Source organism: Gymnogyps californianus, chromosome 3, assembly GCF_018139145.2.
Source record: "Gymnogyps californianus isolate 813 chromosome 3, ASM1813914v2, whole genome shotgun sequence".
In the NCBI taxonomy this organism is placed as follows: domain Eukaryota; kingdom Metazoa; phylum Chordata; class Aves; order Accipitriformes; family Cathartidae; genus Gymnogyps; species Gymnogyps californianus.
Window position 1 is genome coordinate 92,610,041 of NC_059473.1, and position 22,541 is coordinate 92,632,581.

At 36.8% G+C, this 22,541-nt stretch overlaps 1 protein-coding gene across 2 annotated transcripts in view; it reads right to left on the reverse strand.

Moving 5' to 3' along the window:
- Nucleotides 1–401: 401 nt before the first annotated feature.
- SENP6 (SUMO specific peptidase 6) overlaps nucleotides 402–22,541 on the reverse strand; it is a 97,300-nt gene continuing 75,160 nt past the window's right edge. For both annotated transcript variants that reach the window (XM_050894102.1, XM_050894103.1), the window contains exons 14-23: nucleotides 21,934–22,040; nucleotides 21,732–21,848; nucleotides 20,755–20,877; nucleotides 20,393–20,485; nucleotides 14,074–14,507; nucleotides 10,898–11,001; nucleotides 8,650–8,738; nucleotides 6,219–6,287; nucleotides 5,958–6,108; nucleotides 402–3,015 (exon numbers count right to left, since the gene is read on the reverse strand). In XM_050894102.1, the coding sequence (XP_050750059.1) occupies nucleotides 2,806–3,015; nucleotides 5,958–6,108; nucleotides 6,219–6,287; nucleotides 8,650–8,738; nucleotides 10,898–11,001; nucleotides 14,074–14,507; nucleotides 20,393–20,485; nucleotides 20,755–20,877; nucleotides 21,732–21,848; nucleotides 21,934–22,040 (1,497 nt within the window). In that variant the 3' untranslated portion in view covers nucleotides 402–2,805. The remainder of the gene's footprint in view (nucleotides 3,016–5,957; nucleotides 6,109–6,218; nucleotides 6,288–8,649; nucleotides 8,739–10,897; nucleotides 11,002–14,073; nucleotides 14,508–20,392; nucleotides 20,486–20,754; nucleotides 20,878–21,731; nucleotides 21,849–21,933; nucleotides 22,041–22,541) is intronic.

Here is a 22,541-nt window from a genome sequence, read left to right on the forward strand (position 1 = left end):
AGAATTCTTAACTGTTATTCTACCCGACGTGAAAAAGAATACAGATACATTTAATTAGGTAGCCATCTGATACCTTACACTGCAGAACGCAGTCATGCTACTCTTAAAGCATTTGTAATCTTAAATCTTATAAAGGAATATACAACTTATACTTTCCTCAGTGTACGTGTTGTTATATAATTATTAATAAACATATCTAGTCCCCACCCCGCTAACTTCCACTGAATAAATCTGATTCAGAAAATTCACTGGTAAAACTCCTTGTTAGATTGCAAAACGCTGTAGTATAGCTGACCATTATGTTAAGAACAAATACCTTACAAGCACATGCGATAGTGAGCTTTTTAAACCAAGTCAGTAAGTTTTTAAATAACTCATTCTTAATTCTGTGTTTTTTTCTATTAACATCACATTTTATTAAAAAAATAAGTTTCCTATATTTAACATGTATATTAGCTTGCTGTATATGACTGAAGATCTTGAGACCTTTAACATTAAATGATAATAAATCAAACACTTTCTTCACAGCTTTGAAAAAGGGGAGGGAGGAAGAAGGGGAGGACAGGAAAGAGGAAGCAAAAGGAGGAAGCACCAGGCCATTCCTAGCAAGAGAACCAAACAGTTCTACAGCATCAAATTATGAACCTGCATCACAAATGTTAGAAAAAGGAAAACTATTATATTGATCAATTTTGGATATATTCCGTATAATTAGAACATATAATTGGGAAAGACTAGACTGCAAAGGAATACATTCTATTTGTAATCGTCTCTTCTCTGTATTTCCAAGAAATTTTTTTCCTTCCTTCTCTACAAGCCATCACTGATTTACTTGCATTTGTATAAACTACTATTCCAGTATGTCAGTTGCACTAAAGCCAGATATACAAGACCCTGCAGGGAAACAATCTGAAACTACTTCGTCACAGATTTTCCCCAACAATGGCAAGAATACTGGATAAATTTGATGGAGGAAACAACTCGGAGGTGTGCACATTACGTATTTAATTTGTAGTCCAGAAGATTGCCCCCACATACTTTCAACAAGAAACCTGTGTAGGAGCCATCTCTAACATAACGTATATATGTGGTGCTTACATACTCTCCATGGGGCCCAGGGTCTATGCAAGAAGAAAGAGATGAGGGAATGAACAACTCCCCTAAATCCCACGGGTTATCCGTGCAAAAGATTAGCAGCCCATGGTTGTATTGCTCTATGTGCAATCACTCTGCCTTGGTGAGTGAACCCCCTTTTAAACAGAGGGTTTCACAGAGATAGTAATCTGTGCAGAAATGCCCTGGCAGTAACATCATTAGCAGCTGTGTTTTCAGGGTTTAGTGAGAATGAAAACTCATGGAGAACCTGAAGTACTGGGTTAGACTTGATCTTGTGTATAAAAATTGATCTCAGGGGACACAGAGTTCAGCTAATGGATTCTCTGCTTCTTCTCTTTGGGAGAAGGGAATGACAAACAACATTCCCAGGAGAAAAATCAGGAGAGAAAACACTATCCTGCAAGGAGGGATAGAAGGTCCCTCTCTTCCCCCGACAGATTCCTTCCTGGGAAGAGACAGTTTCTGGTTCCCTTCAACGATACCTATATTAGCAGAAGACTGGATATCCATATCCTTGCACGAACCATCTCTGACTTTCCTCATTTGAATACCAAAGACTTTCTGTAACAAGGATAAAAGGCTATGTTTGCAGTTTAAGCAATGACGGCATTTTAGATTGTTGTAAAATCAAAATACACTGGAAATATCCAAACAAATCCCAACATTAGTCTGATGCTACCTAAAGCCAAGAACAAACAAGCAAGCAATGAACACTGGTATTTTGGTTTTTTGCATGGATATTACAAAAAATAGTAATCGTACACTTTTTTCTTTTTAAATGTTCATTACTTAGATAAAGCACATATGAATGTAACATTCAGAATTGTAACATAGAAAATGTAATGTGGGCAATCTGCTATTCCAAGTACACTTACCAAAATACAATTTTATAATGAAGAAAGTCTCAAAATACACCTGTACAACAACTGGGATCCACAAAATATGATTTAATAGTATCACTCAAGATCACTTCATTGAAACCACTTTTATAATACTGTTTGAATAGTCATCCCTGGTCAAAGAGCATTCTCCCCCTTTCCCTAGCCCGTCCCACTAAAGCAAGGGTGGAATTTTAATTGCAATGCGTATCTTTTAAAACCCCAGATCTGAAGCAGTCCTATTAACTATTACACTGCCTACACTTAGATACTGGGAGGATGGGAATCACCCTCTCTTGAGGCCATGGTACACTGAGACACTTACCCATATTATTGTTTGTAGCGTAAGCAGAATAATCTTGTAAAGGGCAACTAAATAGGGTCAAAGTATGAATTAATTATCTCACTACCAAATCATTCCCTATGTGTTACTTAAGCCTGTAACATTACAACTTTACTGAAAAAGAAAAAGTTAACCATTTTATCCTATAAATATTTTCTTTATTTGCTTTATGTTTAGAAGTTGCTATTTAAGTTCTATTAACAGAAATACATAACAAAAGCTCCCTAACAAGTGGAAAAAAAGTAATTACAAATGCTGAAAAAGTTGGCCTCATTAACATATGTACAGACTTGCTTACTTAATAAACATCTGTGTGGGAATTAAATCATTTTATGACACACATTTATACAGGCATTAAACATTCCCAAGTAACTTTGAGCAGAGAATACGCCAAATCTTTAGTCTGGGCAGACAAAAAATGTATATTTCAGTTTTGATTGTGGAGCTAACATGCAACAGATACAACATTCAGTCTGAGCTGCTGTTGAGAAGTTGTTCTGTTTTTTCCTGCAAAGATCTTTCCATTGAACTTGCGTCCCTTTGTCCCTTCTTTTCCTTATTCTGCTGTTCCTGCAGCTTCAGGATTATTTTTCGTATTTCTTCTCTTTTGGTTTTCATTCTTGGGCGTGGAAACCAGTCTGTTAAGTTCATTGGTAGCTCAAAACTCAGGATGGGATTCTGAAAAGAAAAGTAATTTGGATATTACAGTAAGGAGTTATAAACTAAAAGACTGGAGAGAACTGTAGTGGGGAAAAGTACATTCTTCCTCACCTCATTCTACCAGCATGGAACAAAATTTCTACAATTTGGTGTTTTGTACATCTACAATTAAGGTAGAATCAATCAAGCTTCAGTATGTTACAGAGTAACATTCATCCAGATCACAGTTCTGGTTATAAAAGCACCCAAATAATCTACTCAGTTTGCTACATCTTTTACACAAAGAATTTGACTGCATAAATGTGTAAAATTGTTCTAATTTAAAAAAAAAAAAAAAAAGAGAGAAAACTATTGTAATGATATAGCACATTTTTTTAAGGATGACTGGCATCAAAATCTAGAGTTGATGAGGAATCCATTGCTAAATACTCCTGTTCTTATAAATACCTCGAGGACCACAACCACCTAGGAGTCAGTTTTACATTTCACCCTAAAAAACAGGGCCTATGAAAAGCCCCTGGCTACCACCAGCCCTTTTTATACTTACTTTCTGTTTTCTTGCTAGACGTCATTCATCCAAAGAATTAAGAGAATTATTATTATGAGACATTATCTACGCCACTTCTGTGACACTGTACAATTTCACCCTAACTAAACAACAGTTTGTAGAATAGTGTTTTCTCTCAAAGAAATTCCTCCCTTTGTGTATTCTAGTTTACATCATTAACAGGCTTATTTAAGAGTAAATTACATTCATCCACTGAGCTAACACTAGCAAGGCTACTTGGGAAAAAACTAGTCACATTCTGCACAGGAACAGGTCAATGCCTAATGTTGCACTAGCAACATTACTCCACATCCAAACAGAACATCAACTAGATAATACGGCAATAAAAAACCCCTATGTTGAACTGACTTTGCCAATGAAGCTGCTTAACACCAGCAGTAAGCAGACTTCAGAAGAATGACACTGAAGATGCAGAAAACCATGGGCAAAAACTGAATAAATTTTCCATCATTTCAGTTACGAAACAGGCCAGACAAAGGACTAAGAACATTAACAAAAACTAATCAGTGTGGTTGCCAACAATAGAAAAGTTTTTCAAAGTAATCTGAACACATCCTTAACAAGGCCTTTTTGTCGTTGTTGTTCAGTTTGGGGAAGAAAAGCAAGGACATGGGTCAAAAGCCAGTTGTGCACATCTTCTGCCGCCTCGGAGCTTCTTCTTGCTTTGCGAGTTCTTTTGTCGCGAACTGACATTACCCACTCCCCCACCAAACCCCCGGCTCCTACTGTAGGGGCTTTCAGGACCGCAGGTCGCTGTGTCAGCAGGCGAAGCCCCTCCGAAGGCGCCGCGCACCGGCACCGCCGCAGGCGGCACCACGGCGGCCCCTGGCGGCGGCAGCCGCGCCCCAGGCAGCCCGGCCCCCCCCAAACCGCCGAAGGGAAACTGGGGGCCACGCGTTCGGCAGGTCAGAGCGTTGTCGCTCATGGGCCGAAGGACAAAGCTGAACAGGCACGGTGTTGAGGGAGGGCTGAAAAAGCACTTGCTGTGATAGCTGACAGGTATGCTCCTTATTACATTACCTGCCCTGTCAAATGAGTCTTGGTTTTAAAAAACACACATCATGATTTTAACCCTTATTATTAAAAAGAAGAGACTTTAAACAAATCCACAAAGAGGAAAAAGATGTGCCTGAATAGTCCACAAACATCAAATTAAGCACCCCTCCCCACATACTCCCCCTTCAGTTTGTATAGCTGCTGAAAACAATGAGACTGTGCAATTTTTCAAATACATTAGCAGCTGAAATTATTAGTTCAATAACTGTAAGACAGTCAAGTATCGTGCAGCCAGTACAGGTTTTCCTTTCCCACTAGTGTTGCTTCTGAGAATACCCTGTGATTTGCTATCTGACACATCTACACGCCATCCCTATTCCCTGGCAGACAAAGCTGCAGCATACTGCAAGACCAGGCAGGACAAGGGGTTCAGCCCGACGTAATTCAGCAATCAATTTGCAAGAAGGAAGGGGCTAAGATTATTAAAACTTGGTTCCTCCTCATATTCCCGGCGTACAAAACAGGAAGCACTCGAGGATGGTTCTAAGCTCTCAAGGACTCATTGGCAAAGCAAAAGCTTTTGGCTTCGATTTGCATGAATGCACTGCTAAAGCCTTGCTGCTCTCATATAAAGTATGAACGAGGGGAGGGTGGAGGAATGGAGAAGAAACCCCCAGCTTTCCCAGGTAAGGTTAGTTACAGGAGAGTTTAGGAACAGCGCTCTAAAGTACAGTGGACTGTAAACAGAGTTAGCGTCCCATGCAAGCAACATCACACTTGACCATCATTTCTCCTCCCAACCCAGACCTGAAGGTGCTAATGCCTCTACTTGTGAAAGGAGCTGTAACTTGAAGACCAAGACGGTTAAAGTAAGTAAGATTTTAACCAGTTTCTTCAATGGAATCAAGATTTGGCATTTAGCTGTAATGATTCCACTTACATGTTTTAATGCAAGTTAAAAAAACTAGCTGTATCATATTAATGAATTTATTCAGAGTCACATTTCTTGGGGAAAAATGAACAAGCTTTTTGTACCACATCTTTAGTTTACATTTTGAACTCAAATTTGAACTCTGTTTCTTACCGGATAATTTTAAAGGGTATGCACTATAACAACACAAAGGAAGACTCTAAATATATTTTCTTAACATTCTCTCAGAAAATTCCAGGGCTTCCGATTTCTGATACATATGTGCAACTAATAATGATAATTAGTTTCTTTTCCTAAAAGTATTATTATGTACGTTAATGTATAAAGTAGTTTATAATGCATAATCTAATAAATAGGTATAAGAGCTACGCTAAAGAACTTTTTATTATTGTAATAATTTTAATAGCTCATATTTGATTGCTGCAGGAGACCCCCCAAAATAGGTACACAAACAGGTATACATACCTCAAAAAAGCTCTCCACATACTGCAGTATGTACACTCCACAATCACTGAAGTTGTTCTGTTGTGGCACTTTGGGGTTGGAACCTTTCATGACATCTTTGGAAAAGCTTCTTTTGTTGCCTTTCCTGACTTCCCATTCCACCTCTAAATATCTATAATAAAAGACCATACAAATTTACACTTCTGTTTTCTTGCAGGATTTTGAAAAAAAAAAAAAAAAAAACCAAAAAAACAAACCCCAAAACCCAGATATTAAACTTACTCCCTTAGTGTTTTCACAACATTTGACCGGGAAGGGCCTCTCAGCGAGTCCATAAGCAAAATGCAGGGCCTAAGAGAGAACACAATTTTTAAGTACATAGTATTTTACAGCAGTTTGAAAAACACAATGTTACATAGCTAGCTAACTATGAAATAATTTGTGGGGTGACCTTGAAAAAAACTAGATCAATACTATGAATTTTTGCCAGCACTGCTGTAATCCCCTAACTGGGATAGCTAAATGCAAAGTTATAGTTAGATTTAACCATACACTAAGTACAGACACCTTCAGAATACACTTAGAGAACATAGTACTGTCGGATTGAAAGCATTTGTTACAGGCAAAATCTAGTTGCCTAAAACCCCCTCAGGTGCCTAGTGCTCTTTTAGATGCACAGGTATCTGCGACACTGGCAAGAGACTAGAAAGTAAGGCACAGAACCCATAAACATCCTTCTGGAGTAGCAGCTGGAGAACAGATGGGACAGTCCACAGCACCTAAGAGGACACTAGGTATGCATGTTCAAGAAGTGATCCCAACCAATGAATCTGAAATCTACCTGATCGTTACCCACAAAACACACACGTACTCTATTTGATAGACTTCAGAAAAATAACATATCCATAAACAAACATTTTCTATAGAACCAAGTCTGCTTGAACACTCTCTTGCACGCTACAGATGCTTACATCCCATCACTTGATCTGGAGCATACTACCTTTGCAGTAGCTATAAACATAACAATCATATCAGCTGCCTTATGTGCAACAGCTGGATTTATACATCAAAGCTAACTCATACCAGAGTTCAGAATCTCAGCATTAGATGTAAGATATATTCTGAGGGATAAATAGGATGCAAATTAACTTTTCACAAAGCTCTTTCTCTTTCCTAACAATAACACACAGACATTCAGGCAAGGTGTCCTTTACAGAAACTACAAACTAGTAAATTCAGACAAAATATTTGCATGCATTTATGTATAGGTCTGTTTGCATTTATAAATTATTTTACAGGTATGCAATTTTTTAGGCATAAGCATATAATCACTTGAATACTGTTTGCTTTTACTTGTACTTGTTTTAATTTCTGATAAAAGAAAGTTATTTATATAGGCAACGCTCTTTAAAAATGCAGAATCCAGTACGGGGGGGGGGGGAGTGAAAGCCTTTTCAAGGTAATTTTTTTTTTCATATAGAAGTAATTTAAAAATATGCTAATAGTAAAGTATTTAAGTGCCCTTAATGACTTTTGATACTTAAGCGTCAAAGATCTTATGACATTTCATGTTTGGATTAAAATAATGTCTGGTGGAAAGTACTACGCACAGATAATCCATCATCAGAATGGGACAAATTTAGCCAAGCTATAATCAGAAACTCATAAATATGCTTAAAACTCACAACACAGATGGATTTTTCACCCCTTCATGAAAATGTATTGATAAATTTTTACCCCTTCATGAAAATATATTAAGAACAATTCATACACATTCCATATCATGGATAAATACATAATTTTATCCTGCACCATAAGAATGTACTGTGAAAGCCTTTACCTTTCTAGTAACCATTACACTCAGAAAGAAGGAAATATAAAAATGGATAAATAAATTGTGAAAAAATACAAAAAAATTGTGAAGACAGCAATACTAGTAACACTATTTCTAGATTTGGAATCATGCATTTCTGTCACACCAAAACGCAAGCAACTGCAGTCAATGATTATTAATAAATAATTTCTGTGTTTCAAACATCAAAAAATAAATTTTAAGAGTTTTAAAATCCAAAACAGGTAAAAAATGTAAACAAACAAACAAACAAAAGTAACCGAACTTAGTATTGTGGAACATTCTTATTAGAGACAAAAGAATAATGCTAAGAACAGAGAGGGAGAAAAAAAAGAATACTACTAAGAACAGAGAGACAATAAAGAGAAACAGCTAGAACACATTTAGATAAGAAATGGAGGCAGTTAAAATTATTCCCATTTTCCTGTACTAATTGGAGTGGTGACAAAGGTTTTCTTTAGTATTAATTTAATTAATACTAAATTAATTATTTTCATTTAAAGACATTATTCTTTTTTTTTTAATATAGGATATATTTAAACATGCTTCTGCACCTTCTTTTTGTAGGAATCTAAGTGCAAGATATCAAAGAACAGCCTTATTTCAAGAAACAATCTCCAATTGCCTGAAGCAGCACACAGGCTTAACAGACACCCAAAAAGCTATTTCACCTGTAGGTTCATTCATTAAATTTTCTGCTCACTGAAGATGGTACTACAAAGTGTAAACTTCTCTCTAAAAGACTAATAACATGCTGGTTAAAGCGTTTGAAGACTGATGTATGACCATTTCCCATAATTACTATCTTTTAAATTTCATAAACTTTTATGAAATTTCCATTTTAACTGTTTTAATACTTACTGTTTGCAGATAGTAGGCTTCAGGTGCCATTGTCCCATTTCTGAATTACAGTTATCATCTACAAGGCCACCATCATCACTACTGTCTTCCTACAGAAGCAACATGTTTACAGGTGTTTAAAAGCTAATACTGTTTTTCAAACAGATGTAAAAGAAATTATTGCTATACTTACCATTTTTATTCAAGACCAATAACATAAGTTTAATAAAGAAGTGGTAGCTTTAATCTGAAACCATTCATTGTTTGTAAAGTTTGCATTACCAACTTTTAGTCACACAGTTTCTCAAATCCATGCTGGAATGACACAGAGTGAATGGTGCTATTTATTTAACAACCGCTGAAACTAGAAAAAAGCTTCAACTGACATTTTCAAAGCATTGCTGGCTTAAAAGAGTTGCATCTCCATTATTTGGTTATAATCCAAATTATCAATAGTTTCCCTTGCTAATGATTACTAGAAACTTGCTTGGCGGTTTCATGTATGTTATCTTCTAGATGAAGTGAGACAAAATCTGCAATGAACTGAGAAGTAAAATTTGATCTTTGCTCCAGAATGCACCAACTTGGTTCTTAGGGCAAGGGAAATTAAATCACCATGATATTATGTATTATGGGTTGCAAAAACAGTCATGCCACAAACCTGGGAATATCCTTTGACCTTTTGATTTCAATATTGATTGCTATGAAGGACATGGAAGTTTCATGAACAAAACCACTAAGTTCTTGTATCTAAAAGTAACCCAATGATCCATGGCTTCTTACCCTTCTACTGACTTCACTATTACTACCACAGACCATTGCGTTATAGGGAAAGAGATGCTTTCCAAAAATGGGAACCCCCGTATCAGCATGATTTGTGAAATTTTTGGTGAGAATTATGTCCCCTTCACTAACGCACAGGATCCTATGACTGAAATCTTCATGCCATGCCATGAAGATGCTATCATATTAGAAACTAGTGCCTAGTGCCTAATACACTTGTTTCTGTTGCAGCCTCAACTCCATTTTTGGCAGATGTGAAGGTGCGCTCACCCTGTCATGGTCTACCATTTCTATACTTGCTTTGTGCATTCTAGAAGGTATCAGTGACAGCTTCAGCCTGAGTTAAGTTCTAAGCTACACTGCAACGAGGGAACTCGGCATCTTTTCCTCCTCTCAAGGAACACAGCTGGCCATGTGCTTTCTTCCCTGCCTTCATGCCATGTACTTCAGATTGGAAACACTCTACTACTCATTCTCCATCTTCAGGGAACTCTAACTGCTACAAAATAGACAGAAAGGCACTTCCATCAGGAGAGAATCACAGAATGTTTGGGCAAATGGCATGACAGGAGAGGTGGGCTGAGTCTGTATGAAAAGCATAGTTAGGTTTCAACATAAACTGGAGCTTTTATATGTGTGCACGCATATACATACTATTTGGAAGCCATTACAAATAGCTGCAGACTTTGGAAAATAATTGTTTGTTCTGGACTCAAAGGTGAAAAATAGGTAATTCCTAGACTGTATATCTGATAGCCTCCGATTCTTTATTTTGGACAACTTGGAGTCATACACCGGGAATATGAACAGGAAGCTCAATTAGGAAGAGTAAATGTGTAACTCCTAGCTTGCTCACATTGAACTTACACTGTAGAAGCAACAGGGCTATGGAATAAAGCCCTCATACCCAGTAGTAAGTCAGTAAAGGACATTTTAATGATCAGTCTTTCCACAGCTCTAAAATCTAAACTTCTTCCAACTTGAACAAGAACACTACTTAATTATAAATCTATGTTGTTTAAATTTGATTAGGAGAAGCACCAATGACACAAAACAGCAGAGTAGCACCTACTTATAAATGTGTCTGTTTATGTCCAGGAAATGCAGCTGAAAGAACAGTAATTTGGTCTTGGGTCTGGTAGGTAAACATGGGGGTGGGGGAGATGAAAGAAAGAAATGTGTTGACTTTCAGAGTTTCCACTAAAATCATCGTGTAATATTGTCACTATGCAAAAGACTCACAAAATTAAGTGCAGGATCAGTACAGCAGTTTCGTATTAAACAGTTTAATGACCAAATGTACAATCCACTCCTGTCAGCTAATTTGCAAAGTTTCGTAGGTAACCAGTGCTTTGGATTTGACACTTGTAAAGATAACTAGCTTTAGACAATGCACATTTACAATGTGTATACAGCTTTTAAGTGGCCCATTCAAAATACAACACAACAGTTCGTATTTCCCAAATAAAATTGCTAAATTCTTTACCTGGTTATCTTGGTCTTCAGAAAAATCTATAAGTTCATCTTCATTTAGTTTGCTGCCATCAGCTGAGTCTTCACTATAGTTTAGCCTGATTTTGTGCAATCCATCTGTATCAATCACAGATAGTAGTATATTTAAACATCAAATACTATGTCATCTTTGAACACCAAACTAATTTTAAATACATCAGATTTGCTCAGGATTGCTCACAATAACTGTGATACAGCTGACCTAGTGTTTTACTCATGCATATGAACAAAAGTGAAAAGTTTCTTCTAAGTAACACAGCAGAAACTGTTCCTTATTCTGTGAAACACCTAAAAAAATTCTAGAGACCTAGACTAAAACCCACCATGAAATTACCCTGTAGTTCCATGAAGCCTTTACAACAGTATAAATTGGTACTGCTACCAAAAGGGGCAGTCTCATTTGGTCCCTAATATAACCGCTTATTCCCATCCCTAGCTGGTTCCTTCCATGACACCAAATACATCCACACACAGTGGACCAGACTGAGAAAGTCAGTCACAAGCTTATTATTTTTTAACTTGAATCAGTTCCTTGATCAGATTCACTGTGCAGTTATATGAAGACCTGTGCTGGTAAAAGAGAAAAGGCAGCTTGGGAACACGGTGTTAGGGAGGGTGGAATGCAGGATCAGATCTCCTGGGAGCAGCAGCTTAGAAATGTTTGTGAAACTTCACTGTTTGCTACATAAAAAGAGTATCTGTAAATTCACTCCCTACCCCCTCTACATATTTAGTCACTTGGGAAACAGCATCAGAAGAAATAAAGAATAATGTATGTTATAGCTGTACCTGTGAAAGAAGCAGATACAGACAGCTACAGGCTCACTAGTCTTACTATACTACCATGCAAGACTTCAGAACAGATTTTGAGGGGAAAAATAATAAACTATGTGGGAATAAGTGAAAAATGGATAACTCATGCCAGCAAAACCTGAAATCTTCGTAAGCAAACTTTTCCTAGAAAAAGGCTATGCAACATATCTAAACAATCACAAAAATAGAAGTGTTGGTTATGGTGTCACTGAGGACGTATTACTTATTAAAGAAAACCAGGATTTCTGTAAGAACAGTAAATAGGGCAATGAACTAGCTAATGGAAAAAACGGAGAAGACCTGCATTTGAGAATACTTCAACAGAGAAGTTGAAGTAACACTTTGGAAAGAGGTTACCAGTGGAGTTCCACAGGGACAAACTTGGGAATTAATCTTACTCAGTATCTTTGAAAAGACCTTGGCACAAGAAGTAGGCCATATACTAATGTGATTTATTGCTGACAGATTCCTAAAAAATAAAAATTGGTATCGAGAAGAATCGTATCTCATACAAGAACTGAGCAATAAAAAGGGGATTACTTAACTAATAAAGAAATATATATTTTGGATTATTTCTTCAAAGTTATTTAGGTGTCAACTCCTACTGATTTACAAGTCCAACACTAAGATTTAGTTTGAGATCAAGACATCTAAGTTTAGGCTCCCATGTACAGTAGGCAACTAGGATCTCACGATGTTAAGTGGAGAGCATAATCAGAGCAGAGAGGTACTCAACTGAACAGCTACTCTATGTCTGCTTTAGGGTGAGAAGACGAGGTCTTTTGGTTTCATCGACTATATTATCAAAGAGGCACCTGCTGCCTTTTGAGATATCCTAGGATATCCAGGACACACGTATGGATTTGGCAGAGTCAAGAGTCAAGACCCACACCCTTCTGGAGCAGGAGCTGAAAGCTGGGCGGAAAACCCAAGGCCTACATCCCCATCTTCCCTCTGGTTGAAACGGAAGTTTACATACACATCGCATCTAAATTTAGCTGCCTAAACATATGCTTAGTGTCAATCTCAAACTGAATCTCACCCTTAAACCAGGACTGTGACCCATAAGAATGTCTGCATTAATGAAAGGGTGCATCATCTGCAATAGCTGAGCAAGACAGTCTGAGTGTTTTAGTCAGCAACAGAATGACCATCAGCCACCAATACAATGCAGCCATAAAAAAAAAAGTAATCCTAGCAAAAAAATGTCATGAAGTACGTTCCAACTAATTACAGACAAGTAACAGTAGCAGCATCCAAGACACATGAGACCATATCATACAACAGCAACATCATAAACAGTAAAAATCACACATAAAATGAAAAATCAATTCAAACGAGCAGATCTACACACACCCCAACCCCCCACCAAGACCTTCCAGGAGAATTGACAACGTTATCACAAATGAATAAATTTAGATTACAAAATAGGAGAGAGTTTATACCCACAAAGATATTGAAGTTGTAATGGCCTGCAGTATACAGATGAGACCATATGATTTATAATCTTTTCAGATCTTGCACTATAAGCGATGCAATTACTGAGTAAATTAAGTCAGCAGGAATACTGTCAGTGACTGAAGTAAAAGTTTCTGCATGACCAGATGTTTTGTATTCTATGCCTCAAAGGGATCCAAACCTTGCAGTGAAAGGTTTGTAAGTAAAGAAAACAATCTTTACCTAATTCCTTCATCTGCCTTTAAAAGTATGTCAGCTCCTTTTGGTACAAACGCTGTTCCAGATCACTGAAATCAGCCTCCACAGCAGTGATGCATGGAGAAAGCCTCTCTAAATGTAACACGGAGGTCACGTGAGAGAAGGTTGTTTGTTTTGTTTTTTTTTAATTATTTTCTTCTTACTCTTTTTACATACCTTCTATCAGGACATTAAAGAACTTAATGGTGTTGAAGCAAAACCTCAAATGCTAGAAGACACTGGAATTAAGGTTGCTCACACAATCTTAATTCAGTTCCCCCATGCACATACATTATGAGGATCTATGGTCAATTACTATACTTTCCTTAACAATTACAGTCTTAAGTGATGGAAAGTGATAGCTACAAAATTATTTTGTGTGAAAAAAGGTCACACAACTGAAAAATTAATCTGATTTAGGAAAACATTGTTTTATCTCCAGCCCTTTGCCATGAGAGTTATGTCAACAGCCACAAAAACATTTTATACACAATGGCTATAAATTACTTATATTGCAAGCACTCAAACTTCAGCCACATACTAAACTTTCAAAGTATGAAGTTTACACAATTGCAAAAGTAGTAACAGATGTGAAATCTCCAAATTTTTCATTAAAATGTGCATATTTTTACAATTACATACCCATAGATTGGCTAGCAGTTGTGAATTCACCCTGTATACCATTTTCATCTGGAGTCCTATGGTCTAGTTTATGGCATGCTGATTCCACAGTGTTAGGTTCTTCCACATCACTGTCTATTTGATTTAGTTTTTTGAAAGCACTTTTCCCCCTACAAGGACTTCTTCTACAGCATGAAGACTCACTGTCCTCTGTTTCAGTGTTTGGGTCAATTAAAGCTGTATTATACTTTTTGGTCAATGTCTTCTTTGCTGTGGACTTGGAAGGCGAATTTTGTGCATCTAACTCATTTGGCAAAGGAGATGGTGTGTTGCTCTCTCCATCTGAAGAGGAAGATTTTATCTGTGTTGTAGCATTTTCATGATAGTGGGGATTTGGTTCATATTTGGGTTTTTCTAAACCAGGAAAACAGATGACGGCCAAAAACCAGTGGGCACTGCAAAGGAAAAAATACATTAAAACCTAGCAATTACACTAATGCTCACAGTTAAACCTGAAGTTGGTAAAAACCAAACAAAACACTGAGTGCACGCGCACATACACACAAAAACCCAAATCCTGTCCCCCATAGTTATCAAAGATAGATTGTAATAGCTGTTCACTCTTCTGAGCAGGTTTTACTCAAGCCTTCACAGTCTTCTCTAAAGGTAAGATCCCCATGCAAGTAGTCACCAACAAATTCATTAATATGATGTAGTTAGTTGAAAACAGGTGCTGTCTAAATATTTATTTCGATTTGCTCATACTTTACACATTCTTTTCCTTCTTTGAATTAAAGCTTATTTCTTTTTTAACATTTTCTTTATCACTGCATGAATTACAGATTGTAGCGCTCATGTTTTATGGCTGTATGAAGTTTTCTAGTAGTTCAGCACTAGCAACACAAGTAGTCAGCTCTAATGGTATAGCTGAATTGCCTGTATTCTTCTGCCTACGAGATCTTCCAATTGTATATGACACTTCACATTTTTAAAGAAATCTTGTCAACACTGAATTAAAAAATGGGAGAAAAGAGTGTTTGTAATGCCATCACCACGACTCTGTTGTCCTCCTCACCCTTCACAGAATTGACATTCTAACCCTTTCAGGATCAAAAGTAGTTATATCCCCCAACATAAAATAAGATAGGAGATAAGTTTTGCCCCAGTTTCCTCCTTATCTCCTTGCCTCTTCGGACTTCACTGACTGCCACTCAATCAGAAATGGAGCAGCAGCAAAATCAGGGATTGAGGCACTGCAAGTAGACATCGACTGACCTGATTTAGAAAATTTCTGAAGGTTCTCTGATTCCCTAACAGCAAATAACAAAACAGAACCTAGCTATGTATTATGCAAGTGAAGCCACATTTCAATGTGTTTTAGAAAAAAGAAAAAGCAGTAGCTAAAAATGCATGTCTAACTGACATATTAAAAAAATCAATCAGATGATTATGAAGCCTAAATTCCATCGAAACTCAATTGCAGTTACAGTAAGTGGCCTTTGAAAGCAGCATGTGAAGTATGGAGGCATTTTGTCTTGAATGATTCACCACATCTAGTAAATGAATATATTAAGTATTGCCAAACCCTGGAATTTGTGTGCGCTCTATTAATATAGGCTTTATGTACCAATTATGTAAATAGACTAGCAAATTAACCTGGATCTAAAAAGAAGATAGCTGGTAACTTTTAAAAGAACAACCTGTTTCCATTGGAGACATGAACAAAAAGGACTGTACTGCCAAAGGACACTGATGCAGTCATGGTTAAATCAGCCATACTATTCTGAAGTTAATTCTCCCCTAATTTCACCCTGCCCCCCTCCAGTTACTGCAGTTTGACAATTTGTTAGATGATGAGCCCACGTTCCCTAAACTAGTGGTTAAGGGAGAGTCTGGAAAGGCTTTCTGGAAGTAGATACTGAAGTCCAGCAACTCCAAAGCAATCACTTCTAGAATGTACTCTTAAACCAGATGCCAGAATAAATAGCTGTGTCCTAAAAGAAAAAAAAGCATCATTCTAGGCAGCACAGGAAGTGTTGTCAGGAGGAACCATTAGCAGCATTCCTATAACGCGAGAGAAGCTCTCAAATTTTCTCAAATCCTAGAATAACTTGTTTCACATACTACTTAATTCAAGACACAAAGAAGCAAAAGAAACTCTGAGATTGGTTCTCAACCAGACTAATTTTGCCACAGATTAAGGTTTGAGACCTTTTATAAATAGTAATGAATGCAGATCTTTCACTGGAACCAAAGAAACTCTTCCACACTTTGATGTGCTATTGCATCACATAGAGAAAGTTCTGTTTACAAGGACTAATTACCAGCATCAAACCAGGTGGCAAATTCCTGAAAAATACCTGCAGTGCTGCAATGCATCAAGTTGCAAACCCTGGTAGAGTCTAGACAACTCAAGGCTGTATGTGAGTTCTATGATCATAATCTATGATGACAAGGAATAAACTGATGGAAGAGAAGTGGGTGATGAAAGCCTTACTACACTATATTAGGTTGCACATACAGATATCCAGGCAAAGGCATGTTGAAAAAAATTCTGAAAACCAGGTTCTCCAAAAACCACACAGAATGGCACATACTTTGCTCTCTGTACACCACAGGCATTAACTCCCTCTCCCTCCTCACCACTGATTCTCTATGCTCCTGGCGTTTTCACTAATCCCTTGAAGTTATAAGGCAATGCCCCAATTAAAAAAAAACTAGACAGCTAAACACCAAGTAGTTGTAAGTTATATTCTACTGAACATACAGCATCTAAACATCTCCATTCTTGTCAACATAAAAAGTGACAGTCCTCATTTTGCAAGTGAGGAACAGGAGCATGGGGAAATTTGGGGAAATTACATAACACAAAAGAAGTCACACAAGGGAGTTTCTCAAAAAGCTGCAACTTAGTACAGATGTTAGGTCCCAGCCCACAGCCTTCATCGTAAGACTTGCATATCCGAAAAGACTCACTGAAGATTAAGAAGCCAACTAACATACAAATCAACACCACAAATATATAAAAAAAGTTGTATTTGGCACAAAAGCAAGGTTTCACAATCCTATTAACAGACAAAGTCCAGGGGCTATATATTTCATAATATATTATATACACAGCTACAGAATGCTACCTGAGGCTGTAACTTACATAAACAGGATCTATACTGTATTTGCTAGCTAGATCAGAAATCCTTCAGGTTAGTATTTTGTCATTAAGAACCAAAAATCAGCACTGATACTTACTGCCTCTTTTGTCAGCAGTATGTTTAATTCTAAAAATAAAACTTTCTGGTTCTACATCACAAAAGCTAAGAAGCACTTGAAGTGGTACTGTAGTGAAGTTAATGAAAATAAAACAGGATTTACATGTCAATTCAACATAAAGCCAAGAGTTACATATCAAAGTAAGAGAGATACTTGCAATAAAGTAACTAGCAAAACCTCAAAACATTTTTTGACTGAAAAAAGTTAAGACGACTCCAGTTCTCTGCTCTTGACCCATTTTGAAACACAAGAATACATGGAAAAGAGCAGTCAAATATACAGTCACCTGGTAAAACCTACTATTCTTCTGTGTCATGGCAACATAAAGAAGGAGGAGACACTTAGCAAGTGACAGCTCTGCTACTAGGATGGAGGCCTAGAAGCCTTCATACTTGCCAGTTTTTGTATTCTTCCCCACGTAGCTCCCCAGCCTCCTCTCTCTCCTGCAATACCAATTACTCATCATAATGGGAGTATTTCATTGTCAAGTCACTGATTCATTCCTAAATATGTTAACATCTCCCCCCAAAAAGTTCAGCTTTTTGTTCCTCAAAACTGAGTGCTGGGTTTCGGGGGATGGGGGAAGTGACATGTTTGAGGGGACACAGAATACCAAGGTGCATCCAAGAAAAATACTAGCAGCTAGTAACAATAAATTAAAAAAAAAGAAATATGGAAGATCTAATTTATGCTTTCTTTGCCAGACAGCAGGTCAAAAACAACAAAGAAAAACAAACCTGCTCCCCCTGCCAAACCACCACTTTCTCATCTCCCTGGATACTTGGTTTTTTTTCTGCTCTACAATGTTCTCACTGTACACATCAGGAAACCACTTTTGCAAATGAATGTCCTACTATCACCACTTACCAAGTTTCAGTTCACAGTGAAGGACAGTTCCAAAAAGTATGAACAGGATCATTTCCAGATGAAAGATGCCCACCAAGAGCACACTTTTCATGCTCTAATCACTACTGGATGAGTCCCTGAGACCAAGCTAGTCCAAAGCAAAATCCCCAACCCATACATGGTGTGAACATCATGCATTCAGTACAAACTGTTTTGTTCTGCAAATTCACTCCTACTGAGCTGCATTACTTGCTAAGGCAGACGTTGCTTTAGATGCTTAGCATTAAATGAACAAGACAGTGAAAACTACTATGCGTGTCGTGGTTTAACCCCAGCCAGCAACTAAGCACCATGCAGCCGCTTGCTCACTCCCCCCACCCAGTGGGAGGGAGAGGATAATAGAAAAAAAACCAACCCCTTGTGGGCTGAGATAAAGACAGTTTAATAGGACAGAAAGGAAGGAAAATAATTATAATAAATACTAATAATATGACAATAATAATACTAAAAGAATTAGAATATACAAAACAAGTGATGCACAATGCAGTTGATCACCACTCGCCGACCAATGCCCAGTTAGTTCCTGAGCAGCGATCCACCTCTCCCAGTCAACTCCCCCCAGTTTATATACTGGGCATGATGTCACATGGTATGGAATATCCCTTTGGCCAGTTTGGGTCAGCTGTCCTGGCTGTGTCCCCTCCCAACTTCTTGTGCCCCTCCAGCCTTCTTGCTGGCTGGGCATGAGAAGCTGAAAAATCCTTGACTTAGTAGAAACACTACTTAGCAACAACTAAAAACATCAGTGTGTTATCAACATTATTTTCCTACTAAATCCAAAACACAGCACTATACCAGCTACTGGGAAGAAAATTAACTATATCCCAGCCAAAACCAGGACATATGTGCTAAGTTACAAGCAATATAACTAATTCTTGTAAAACCACAGAACTATTTCTTTTCATTTTCAGGTGACTTTTAAGTCATACTGTCTGGTATTTGCAGCATGATCAGTCTCATTTCTCCTATGCATAACCAATGTGGATGTGCAAATGACACAAGAGAGGACGGTGGGAAGTAAACTATATAACAAGCTCTAAGGCAACTAAAATTTAAGGGACAGACTCTTCAAAGTTCTGGCACTTAAAGCTTCAGGGGAGAGGGATGGCAAGGATGAAGTCTGCAGTGGACAGGAGGAACATCTTACACATCACGGCCGTACAGAGGTCATAGCATCTCAAATTCTAAAGTTAGTGCTTGCGAACAGCTTTCTCAGGGATTTACTTACAACTTTATAATGAAGAGAGATCTATGGTCAGTTACCTCATAACTGCCTCTCTACAGCTAGCCTCAGAATTCAGCTGGGGAGGAGACGGGAAAAGAGAAGATTCAGAAATTCTCCTCCCACTGCAGAATGGCACTGTATCTAGATAAATTTCTTTGAAGGGCTTTTAATAAAAAAAAAACCCTATTCTTTGAATTTTCAAAAGATCAGTTAGATATGCCTAGAAGTGAATTACAATTCTCCTGTCTCTCTGTCCTTACTTTATTTATGCTTTTATTCTATATTTTTAAAATACAGTAGTTTAACTTTCCTAAATATTTTGGCTTAAGGACTACTTAGATTCTTTTTGTGAAATGTAGAAATGTGTTTGTGAGAACTTGCTCTGATCTTAAGGAAAGTAAGCATCATTAAAAGTCCTTAAGAACCATTAGAATGCTAACAGTCTGCTTCCTGACCCAAGAAAAATATCAGGACAAAAGGATATAAAGAAAAAGAATAAAGCTCCCAATACAGGGCAGTAGAGATTTTCAATTGCATTTTCTTCCGATATAGGTTTATTGTAACTAAAGGATAATCCCATCCATACCAAAGAGATCTCATTAGAAGAAAAAATAAGGACTAAAAAAGGTAAATCCAAAAGTTATCAACAACAGCTTAGAAGAAGGAACTCCAGAGAACAAGGTAAAACCTAGAAAAAAGTACTCAGAAAAGTTCATTTTTGTGCAGTCTTTATATTGCCCAATACTTCTTATACTACAACAATGCACTTAAAGATCTTTACACTACTATTGTATCACCTGGAAAAAGATGTTTATTCTCACACTATAATTTAACTTTCAATTCAATTTAATTCAATTCACACTATAATTTAACTTTCAATTTTACAATTATGAAGCTTAAGCCTTTACCATGTAAATGCAATAAAAAGGTATTTTTACTTACGCTTCATTAAGGGGAACAAAAATGAAATCTTTCTCAAAAATGTCAACATGCCGCGTCCATGTTTTTACTCGCCCATGTCGTTTTTGTTGTATTCTGCAAGAAGAAACCAACACATGATTTGTAGGGTGGTTTATTTTAATTGGTTTATTTTAACTGAAAGACTACTTTTCCAGGTGTTTTCACCTTAACAGCTTCTTAAGATTTTCAAGGCATATTATATGTTTGTTACAGGTCTGGATGGTTCCTAGAGTTCTGTTGGTATCATAATATTGTCTGTAAGGATTTTATCTCTGTAAAGCATCTGTTCTTGTAGTCTTCACTGTACTTAGCTCTTAGTAAAACTGACTTATCAACAGACTTACGAAAGGTTTGAAGTTTCATGAATATTTCTTCTTTCTCTTTGATTAAGGCGTTTATAGAAGAATGAACTGAACACATGTATTCTATCAGCATCTTCTTTTTTCAGTTTTTCAAGTACCAAATACCTAATTAGATTAAAAAAAAAAATGAAAAATTCATGGAGGTGTTAATTCAAAGTATTCATCACCAGAGTAAAAAGGACTGCCAACAGTGCTACCTCCCCACCAAATTGTTCCAGCCTCTCACAAAATAGCTATAAGAATACTAGAGCTAACCAACCACAAAAACTCATTAATGCAATATCTGTGTCAATATTACAAGATATTAAGTACTCTGCTCAATGAACAAGTTGTTCTGTTGCTGTTGTATTTATTTTTATATCATGGCAGGAAAACAAATTTTCAATGAGTTTGTTACATACAACCTACCTAGGAAAGACCCATATTTTGTAACTGAGCCACTAAATCTCCAAACACTCCCAAGACTGATGCACTGATTTTCTTTTCACTTCTAAAATATTTTAATAGACTGAAAATTATACACATGCACCTTATGTGTAGCATAAACACAGCAGCATATAACCGATTTAATATGTTCCTAACATCTGTAGCATCAGTGACACCAGAAAATTAATTTATGTATTATGTTAATCAAAACAAATTAAATTCCAGGGAACATAAAATACTCTGGAAAAAACAATTGAACTTAAAAATGCTTTTCTTTTTCCTTGCAGTTAAAATTCCTCTTCAGATGCTAAGAAACTTTAAAGAACCTTTTTTCCAAGTGAGAACAATGTCACTGTCAAGCAGGATAGGAGAGGAATCAAAATTTCTTGCAAAAATACAAAACAACTTTAGAAATTAGAGCTATGCATAGTTGGAGACCAAGTGTTATCAACTGACCTATGAATTGTTAAAGTCAGAACTTTTCAGGTTTCAAAGAAAAAGATGACTAAAAACTGATCTGAAATAAAACTTACTTTAAATAAAAATCAATAATAACATCATTTAAAAATTCTCCTTCATTTAGACAATGGAGGTCTTCGTTGGTCACAGAAATACCACCTTTAGCTGGAGGAGGTGGATAAACTATCAACCTGAAAAGAAAAATACATTCAATAATAAATATGAAATGCCAAAACACCTCAGAAAATTGTTACAGGGCAAAGATAAATATCTTACTTTTCTATAGGACCAATAAATACTGTATGTGGTTCTCCAATTTCTTCATCATCATCAAAATATGGTAACTGTTTATTCCGCTGCTGCATTTTGGACTCAGAAGCAACCTTACAAAAATAAAGTCAATATTAATTTGCATACTGTACTCAAATTTGCCAAAAAGGTAATAAAGCTTTGTGAAGTGCAGTGGTGTAATATCCATTGTTTTTGAGAGGGACTTCAAGTTGTTTTTTTTACCTTTCCTAGTTCACTTATTACACTTAGGTCTGTACTTATTTCTTGCAGAGCCACAAAACTTTCAAATTCTTTAAGAGGTAGCTTTGTTTAAAGAAAGTATTAATTGAATTTAACTACAACACTGCAATTTAATTTCTGGTTTGAAATATTATAATTTTACCAGTAGCTTAATTTGGAAACAATTATGTTGTCTAATTATAGTTCAAATTTCTTGTCCCTTAATGATTTTTAAATGACAACATTACTTGTGGACCATTGTACAACCTTCCGATCAAACTAAACACACTAAAAACTATTGTGAATGCACAGACTATTTTCCGTAGTCTCATAACCCACCATGGACCAGTCTGGGAATCCTCATACAAAAGCTA